At 44.8% G+C, this 9,986-nt stretch overlaps 1 protein-coding gene across 1 annotated transcript in view; it reads right to left on the reverse strand.

Moving 5' to 3' along the window:
• Positions 1-9,114, reverse strand: part of LOC134635429 (plectin-like) — a 90,622-nt gene extending 81,508 nt beyond the window's left edge. Inside the window, exon 1 of the mRNA XM_063484814.1 lies at positions 5,958-9,114. Within this exon, the coding sequence (XP_063340884.1) occupies positions 5,958-9,114 (3,157 nt within the window). The remainder of the gene's footprint in view (positions 1-5,957) is intronic.
• Between the last annotated feature and the right edge of the window lie 872 nt (positions 9,115-9,986).

Genomic DNA, 9,986 nt, shown 5'->3' on the forward strand with positions numbered 1-9,986 from the left:
CACCTTTGACCTGTCACGACTGACAAATTTTCAAGGTTTCACATGACCTATACAGACAGTAAACATGCTAAATGTGAAGCTGCGCGGAAGAGAGTTTTAGGGTTAGTAATGTGACCTCTTCAGATCAGTATCACCAATGCAACAGAAAGTATCAAAATGAGCATTTATTTATATAATCTCTAGTCAGACACAGAGAGGAAGAGATGCAGCAAACAGATTTTCTGATATCTAGCTGCTTTACCCTGAAACTTTAGTATCTCACTGCTTTTTTGTGTAAACTTTGCAAAAGTTTCAATATCCTACATTCTGCCACAATACAGTTATGGTTACTAAGTGCCCCAAAATGAGTAGCCAGGGAAGAGCAGGTCATGGGTGGCTTTCAAGCATTAGTCTGGACAGAGATAACGTAAAGGGTATGAAGAAACAAGCCTCGTGACAGGTGGGCCTTCATTGGGAGGGGTGGAAAGGGGGAGGGATGGCAGAGGCGTGGCAGGGACATTTGAAACTGCAGGGTCTCTCTGCCCCACCCCCCCCAAAAAAGATGTTTTCAGAACTTATAATCACTTCATTGGTTTTCTCCAAAGAAAACCCAATGAAGCGATTATAACCATTATAACATTAGGATTTTTTTGTTTATTAGGAAAAAGGATTTTGTTATGATTACAGCACCCTTCAAAAGTTTTATGACTTAAAAAAGACTGAAACAGCACATGATGACAATTCAATGTTTTGTTATATGGCAGGACATAAAAAACAACTCAACAGGTGACATGGTGATATAAACAGTAGTACAAATCCAGGACTTTAGCTGCCACCTGCTGACATTTCTTAACAAAATGTGTTGGTATTGTGCTGGATGCCATGAATATGGAGACTTTGGAAAAGGTGGACTTGTTTAAACACTCAAAAAAGGCAGAAGTTATCTTGTTTTTTAATTTGGGGATTTCCTTCAAAATGTAATTTTAATTTAACTGAAGAGGATTTAGAGAATTATTGCAAAGCAAAACATGGCGCAATGCTAAATGGGTGGACGAAAAAAATTTAAATTAAATGAATTACACACAGCTAGTTTTACAGCAATGTGAAATAGCCAGTAGAGCCCCCCAACTATTTGACACACACAAGGGCACATTTAAACACGCTGTATGAGCCGCTGCTGATTGTTGACATCCATCAGATGTCACAAGAGGTAATAGTAGGGGTGGGGGTACTGCAACCCCCCTCCTCCCAAATTCTTACCCTCACCCTCCTTCACTTACATACCATCAAATAAATGAAAATACAGAAGGCAGCCAAGAATTTCCTCACAACAGCTCAGTCACACTGAACAACTATGAAAGACAATCCATGCAGCAGTATCTGTTTGTGATGGGAATGTGTGTGCCTATGTCCTGTTAGAGTGAGTGTGTACGCACAACAACAAGACATTACCCAGTGCCTTTGCCAAAATCCCAACAACGGTCATCAGCCAGGAAGACAAGCACATTTAGACACAAAGACACAACACAGCGACTTCAGTCGTTAGACCTACCAGGTATGATCTTCATCTAAAAGAAGGTACGGGGAAAGAAGAGGAGGACAAGGGTGAAGAAAAAAAAACAAGCTGGACAGAGGGAGAACGAGGAGGACAGGAGAGGCGCGTGTTTGTTTGCCCCGACTGCCTTGTTTCTCCCTGGTCTTGAATTTTGACAGGCTGTGCCTGCTGCTTGAATCCGTCAGCCTGCTCTCCTTTGGCCAGGGGAGGAGGGATGACACACCAAGCCTGGGGAAGGGGGCAGGGGTGAGGGGTTCAGAGGGCTGCCAGGGGGGAGAAAGAGGGCTGGAGCTGACTGGGGGTTATAAATATCCACTAGAGCCAGATGATCACACTGTGCTCACACTTAGAAACTGATGGAAGCGCTCTGGCGGGACACTTGGCTGTTCTCGTCCTTTAGAGACACCCTCCACAAGCAAGCCCTTCCCTCCACCCTTCCCTCCCTCTCTTTCTCTCTCTCTCTCTCTCTTCCTGCTGCTGTCTTTGAGGATGATGGTGGGAACTGTTTAGGTCACACCTCTCACCCAGAAAACACGTCACATGTAAGAGCTCTCTTAGGCTTAACATAACCAAATCATTTAAGTAGTAAGTAAAGTACTCATCCCAATTAAACCACAGGAAAGTGTGACACACTGATGCAACCGAATACAAGCTGAATTTAAACACACAGAAATACTGCGGCTGGAAAGTCTGGCAGTAGATGAGATGGATTAAACTGGATCTTGTTCAGTAAAACACAGTTTAGTGATGGATGCTCTAGAGAGCAAGGCTGGTGACCTCAGTGTTCATCCCCTTATTGCTGCGGGATCATATCAATGCACGACATTCTCTAAATATAGTAAGTTCTAATATATGCATTTGGCTTGGGCAATTGTAGTGCTGACAACTGGCTCCACTTCTCTACACTGCTAAAAGCAAACCTGTCTGGAGAGCAGAGTGAGGACTGCATTCTGTTGTGAAATGCTGACATTATGTATGGATGTTCTGTAGTGAAATGAAAGCAGCTGTACTGAGAAACCATTGAGCAGACTTAGACAGGACTGCAGGGAATTCCTTCATCAACAACTTTATGCACAGCAATCCCAAACTCCTGAACTCAACAGGCTTTCTACACACACATGAATCATGTCAGGACACATGGCTGAAAGGTATTCTAAGCTTATGTCCCTGGGGAAAATACCAGTAGTCTTACTCTTCAACCGCACTGTGTAGTACAGATATTCATTCTTGTAAACAAGAATGCTCCTCCTCTACTCACTAAGCTGGTGAGAAAATACTGAATAAAATTAGGGTTTTATGAACTTTAAAATGAAGGCCAAACTCGCATCCCTCTCACTCAACTGTAGTCACATTAGTTTGGTCCTCTAATAAGGTCTAACATGCACCCTGGGAAATGACTAACGTCATAACCATGTTGGCCAAACCCTCAATATATTCCACATGTTATCAATCCTGTTTCCACAATTTGGCCTATTGTGAGTTAACCATTACACTGCCACAAGAGATCCTCGATCCTGCATCACTCTCCAGCTCCTGCTATAGCATACCATTAAATCTGATATCAAGCACTCTGCGCACGTAAATGCGGCAATTCAAAGTAGCAATTCGAACGCACAAAAACAGCTGCTGGAAGGGGATTCTGTTTCACTTTTCAAATAGGTCTCATAAACACCTTTTGTGACCCCTGTTCTATATCTGTGCCATAATTTTTCTAAAATTGCACTTAAGCTTAGAAGAAATCATCTCAGGTTTAATTTCAACATCCCTTAATTATCAAAATGTCTGTTTGGTCTGCAGGTGTCATAATTTATGAAGTGTACTCCAATATCTTCTGAGACTCCGAACTAAATATCAGAAGGGGTTTCACAGGCGGAGTCAGCAGTTAAAGACATGCAACAGCTAAGGTCATTTACTTTGTTTTGAGCAAAACAGCACCGTGGGCCAATCGGCACAAGCGGCAGCAGGAGATTAAGTTGCCAGTTTGCAATACAGTCTGCTGACAGACGCCAAGAGTTTGTCTCTCACTTTTTCCCTACTTTTTTTTTCTTTCAACAGAGAGGTCACGCACATGAATCAACTCCAAAATTTGCAAATCGCCCGGGGTGAGTCACGACATTAAAATGAAGTGGCACCATAATGAGAAGCACAGAGCTGAAGTTCGCTGTAGCTGTTCATTTATCCAATCACACAAGTATGCACCGGGCACCATTTCAAAGATGAAAACATGGAAGACCCTCAGTGGCACGTCTGTGATGTGATTTACTCAAATTGTGCCTGGTGCCATGTAAACTTGGCGCAGTTTAAACAGCGTGCACAGTCCACACAAAAGTGCTTACTACACAGATTTAGTTTAAGTGCTTCCGGAAGGCCACATTTGATGAAAACTGTTACTCTGAAATTCAAACCAGCTTATAGTCGCTGCTTTGAAAGCAACATTTTTGTGGCATAAGTCACATTTCATTCAGTACGTTCCTCCTTCCTAGTTTCCGCATCACTGATGCAAAGTAAGCTTGTAACAGAAACTGGAGGAGGACAAAAGTATGCATACTTAACTGCAAAAATATCCAGCGATGAGCTTTGTCTACTGACAGCCACTTAATAAAGCAACATACCAAGAATACTACACTCTAGGAATAAAGGTAATAACATCAGTATTTCTGGAAACCACTGCTCTAACAATCCATATGAGGTAAAATTAAAAGCAAAAAAGAAAAAAAAGTGGCTTTTTTATTACATGATAAGAAATCTGAGCTCCTTTCAAAGACTTCTGCAGTGGAGTTGCAGCGCTAGGTCTATGTGACAGATGAATATGGTTGTTAATGGACAGCAGATGTCAGCAGTGTGCTGCTGCATCTGATGTGTGAAAACGTCACAGATCAGAAAGACCTCCGGAGTAAAAGTCAAATTAAAATCTTTGCGATAGCTCACCACGGCAATGATCAGCGCTTCATCTACAATTCAGGTTTCCTCTAGATGCCAAAATGCACTGCAGAGAAGCAGAGTTCTGCTTATAAGGAGCTCTATAAGTGACTGTGTTTGTGTACAGCTGTCATGAAGTTTTTAATCTAACTTATTTTCCTGATGAGTAACACAGACTGGATCAAGGAGCCAGGCTTCTAATTGAATCCAGAACGTCCGTCACGTGTGGATCCAAACAAACACACCCATGGAGCTGTGAGCAACTTATTCCAACTCTCTGACTGACTATCTGCATGCTGTTCACACCCTCAACAGACAACGCCTGAAAAAAAGTCTGTCCTGCACACCGTTCCGGAGATATAACATTTTACATGGTGGTTACAGCAACAACTTGCTTCGCTCGTGGAAGTTATGAGACATTACATATCATATCCAAAACTCTGGAGTCACATGAATGTGCCTCAGCATCATCATGATTTAACATGAGCCATATGAGTTTCACTTCAACAAAAGCTAACCGCAGCATCATGTGGCACTTTTATTTCTCTAAACCAGCAAAGGAGGATGGCACACAGTACTGTGTTGACATTACCCACATAACTCCCGTGTTAATGCCCTTTGCATAATGGAATGCAAAGGGCATGCATATCTCTCCAAAGAAAAGACAACCCTAGAACACAAACCAGAGAAAGAACACAGCCTGACTAGAGCAAAGAGACTACTAAAGACTAATACTCCCAAAAGGACCACACCTCTCTTTTTCTGGCTTTAACTCACGGTTAGCAGTCTCTGCAGGGAACAGGCGAGGCTGGATCTCACCAAAACAGCCCCACCTAGTTGGAATGGCTGCAGATCTCACTAATCCTGCTGGCAAACACTCAGATAGCTCCAGAGATAACTGTTACCACTCACAACAGTGAGTATAATTGATTACACAATTCAATCAGAATTCCCCACCCTGGAAACGTGGGAATTTTTCTTGTCGTTTGAATTGTTTCTTAAAAATAAAAACTGCTGCTGATGCATGTGAAAACTTGAAAGAATAGCGGTAAATAATTTTTTGAGTGTTTACCACAGCAAAAAACACAGAAACCTGTGAAATCTGACAGCAGGAGGACAACAAGGGGCAAGCACTGTGTCAGACACTTTATCTCTTCTAACACAAAGCTAATCACAGCCACATCTCAAAGGTCTCCTCACCCTCTCACTAAAACTGTTCCTAAAAAAGAGGCTCCCTCTGCACCACATCACAAAATAGACTCTGGGCTTGGTAACATGTAACTTTAAGCCACAAACTGTAATCACAACACCCCAAATAATACTTTGAATGGGAAGTCAAAGACAATTACAGAATGGTAATGCTATTCAAGGTACATAAGTGCAGAGCACCAACAGTGCACCCTAAAACCTCAAATGCTTTGAAGAAAGGTGGGAATCTAGACTCAAGAGTGATTGCATCACAGAGACATTAGAAGTAGGTTAGCTGGCACGCATTCAAACAAACCTTCAATGAAGTTAGGCCATGTCTTCTCCTCTGGCTCCCCCAGTGAGTGGTCCCAGTCTACCTCTGGTGAGGCTCCTCGCCCCTTGCCCCTTGCCACCTGTGCCAAGACTGCCCGCTCTATAGCGATTTCTTCCAGAACATCCAGGTCCAGCTCCTCGCCTTCCTCCTCAGATTCCACAGGTGGAGGTGGTGACTGCTGTCCAGCTGCCTCCGGACTAATGAGCTGCTTCACCTCAACAATCTCCTCCACTACTACTATTTTCCTCTTCATGGTGGCCTCGTCTATGTCAGATATTTCAAACTTGCAGGTGTCCCGCTGGTGAGGCTGGTGAGGCTGGTCAGGACGGGTCACGGGCGTGGCGGTGGCAGAGGGTGTGTCCTCTATCAAGTCCCTCTTCTTCTCTCCCTCCTGCGTTAGGGCCTCAGAAACAGAGAGCCTTTCCTCTGTGCTGCACTCTGCTGCCCGAGCGGCCGAATGTTGTGCAACTTTGGGAGGCTCCTCTCGCTCGAAGAGTGGGCTGGCCTGTGCCTGAGCTGCAGCTGGCTCTGCTGTTAGCGCTCTTGCTGCTGACGCTAATTCTCCGGCTGCGGGTGCTTCGCTCACACTGGAGGATGTTTCTGGTTTTGGAGCCTCCCGCTTGATTTTTTCTGCAAAGAGCAGGGCTGGCTCCACCTCCCTTTTGTCTGCTGGGGCCTCAGAGAGCACAGCTGCTGCCTGCCTGACTTCCTCACTGCACATTCTTTCAAGAGTCATCTTTAAAGAAACATTAGTTTCTGTCAGTCCGGAGGCCATGTCAGGGCTGTCTTTAACTGCAGCTTCATGCAGGGGTGTAGTGTCAGTTGATGGCAATGTTTCTGCTTCAGGCAAAGGGACAGGATTTGTGTTTATAACCTCTGACTCTGGTTCTTTAGGCTGCTTTCTACCTTTTCCCTTCTTCTTTCCCTTTAAAGGTTCCTGTGTAGCTTTCTCTGTATTTATGGGGGATTTAGCCTCAATTGTGGGTTTCTGAGGTTCTGACAGTGGGGCAGGGTTTTCCTGCTCAGATTTAGGGCTTGCTTGCACGAGCTCCACTCCACTTATTTTCTGCACTGTCACTGTTTCCACTTTGGTCACAGTTATTTCCTCAGATTTCACCGGCTCCATATGGGGCGACGTAACATTTGACTTGCCCTTGGGGGATAATGGTCCCTGTGCAATCTTTCCGGCATTGCTTTCCTCAGACTTCTCTTTTATTTGTCCCTCCACTAGGGGCGCTGCAGGAATCTGTCCTAGTGGCAGTGAGGCTTCTTCTGAATAAGCTGTTATTTGTTTGGGGACATCTTCTGTTTTCTCTCTGTCAGTATGTAATTTAGCCTCATTTTTCTTTGTTCCCTTTGAGCAGGTAGACACAATTAAAGGCTCTGATGAAGCCACTGGTCTAAGTTCAGTCTTATTTCCAGGTGATCCCTCAGCACTCTCGACACTCTTCAAGGCCTCAGCTTGAGATTTCTTTTTCTTTCTTTTTGATTTTGAGCCTCCCTCGACCGCTTGTTTGGTTTCTTTAAGCACCTCTCTGGTGACAGCATTTTCAGGAGGCTGAGATGTATCTGATTCATCTTGCACTTTTACTGTGGGCTCCTGCACAGAACCTTTAGGGGCTTCTTTTCTGACTGGGGGAATCGCTTTTGAATTCGTTTTCTTCTCTTCTGCAGTCATCTCTGCAGCTTTTGCTGTGACAGGCTGTGCATCTTCAGCATTGGTCAAAGGTGCTGCGAGAGTTGCTGTGGTAATGGTGGATTTGACTTCAAGTGTTGAGGATTTCTGTACTGTAGTAACTTCTAGGGACACTTCATCAGTTTTAGAATCTTTAACCTCATTAGTGGAGCCCTTTGGTTTGTTTGTGGCGCTGTGAGGTTTGGCTTTGGCAGTGTCCTGAGTGGCAGCTGCATCTGTAACTTTTTCTGCTTTATCATTTATAATTTTAGACTCAGCTGAAACCTCTGTGGGTTTAATCAATTCCTTATTTACTTCACGCTTCGTTTCTTTGATAGAGCCTGTTGAAGTGACAGGCTTTACTTGTTGGGGCTTTATTTGATCATTGGCTGCTGTAGCACTCACATTTGCAACTTTAACTGGATCCACAACCGCCATTTTCATTTTGTCTTCTTTAGCATCGAAATCAGGAAGCATTGTGAGAACTGGTTTGTTTGTAATCATTTGAGTAGGCTTCATAGAAGTTTGTTCCTCAGCAATATTAGGCCTGTCCTTGGTCTTCATTTCCTCATTTGTTTTGGGAGCAGAGGGCTTAGCTGGAATCTTTGATGCTGCAGCACCTGTGGCCTCAGCAACAGCAGCCACAGCTAATGGTAGGGCTGTTTTGGAGGATGTCAGAGCGGTCTGTGACACATCCTGCTTCAAAGCTGCTGTCTGAGCGGGAGCAGAACTTGTTGGCTTCTCTTTTTCGACCTCCAGTGCTCTCCTCTTTTGTGGTGATGCTATGGGCTTCTTGCTGTAAACATCAAGCTCCTGGTGAGTGGCTCTTTTCCCCCTGTTATCCTCCATCATTGCTGTTTCGCTTCTGAAGCCGGTGGTCTTCCTAAAAACGTCCTGAGGCTGGCCCTCCACTTCCCATGAGGCCTTTTCTCTGGCCGGTTCTCCAGCCAGTGGACGACCCCTGAACCTCGGGGTCCTATCGGGGTAATTCTCTCTTTCTCCAGAACCCACCATCTTATGGCGGTAGCCTTGGCGCTCTGCTAGTTCCTCTCTTCTTTCTGCTTCAGCCCTGCGTCCCGGCTTAGGAACATAAGACGTTGGACCTTCTACAGATTGGACCCGTGCAGCTCGGTGAGCAATGGCCAGAGTGGCGGCCGGCTTCCTAATCCTTTGCAGGGTGGCAGGAACAATTTCAGTGGGCAGGTGGAGGTAGTCACGCAGGTAAACAATGCCTTCATTGGTCAGGTACCAGTAGAAATGTTTCCAAGCAAATGTTTCCTTTACATAGCCCCTGGACTTAAGAGACCCCATGGCACGAATTACTTGTAGGTTGCTTACACTTTGTACTTCTGGGTGTTTGATCTGTGGCCTCTTATCCTTCTTAGCCACCATGACACCATCTCGAAACAGGATCTCGTAGATGGCCCTCAGGTCATGCAGGGGCATCAGCATTCCAGCAACCATTGTTGTTTGTTTCAGTAAACTTTCTCAAAGTGAAACTAAAATGCACAATGCCAAACAAAGAGAAGAGCACCTCACGCTGTGTTGTGAGAAAGAGTCAAGTGCCAAGACCGGCTGGCACGTGTTTCTTAATTCAAGAAGGGAAAAAAAATGAAAGAAGAAATCCCTGTACTGATTTTTCCTTACTGTCTCTTCTCCTTGCTCTTGTCGATCCTTTCGTTGTAGTGAAGAAAATAAATATTCCTCTGTTAATAAGTTTAATGCCCCCCCCTTACATTCAGGGTGGCTGAGAATGAGCAGTCTCCGTTCGGGCCGAGATGGCAATGACAGAATGGAAGAGAGGGAGTGTGTGTGAGTGTGAGAGAGAGAGAAAGAGAGTGAGAGAGCAAGGCACACACTTCTCAGTCCGGCTCCTCCTACCTTCTCTCTCTTTCTCTTAGGAAAAAACTGTCATGGAAAAAAAATCTCACTAGAGTAAATAGTACAGCAGGAAGCTAGAAGGGGGGAAAAAAGTGTCTGCAATAAAATGAAAAAAAATTCGAGCAAAGTCAAATGAATGGATCAACACACCTATGGAGGGAGCACGTGATCTACAACTCTATGACTTTTACGAAGAGTCCGGCCCACAACCAAAAGCAAATGGCTCCTACTCACATGCAGACACACACACACACACGCACCTCTGAACACACACTACGGCTGGGTGGCACACACCCTCTGGCGTGTGATGCACACCGGTCCGATGAATGGGCTGTTCTGTTCAGTGAGTAGATATCAGAAAGGAAGATGACTAGCTGGCATCCATCCGATCCTGCCCATGCAAGTTATTAAGTACAAGGTGTCTTTAGCTTTACACATTTCACGATCAGGTTTCA

This window comes from Pelmatolapia mariae, linkage group LG10_11 (genome assembly GCF_036321145.2).
Source record: "Pelmatolapia mariae isolate MD_Pm_ZW linkage group LG10_11, Pm_UMD_F_2, whole genome shotgun sequence".
NCBI classification, from domain to species: domain Eukaryota; kingdom Metazoa; phylum Chordata; class Actinopteri; order Cichliformes; family Cichlidae; genus Pelmatolapia; species Pelmatolapia mariae.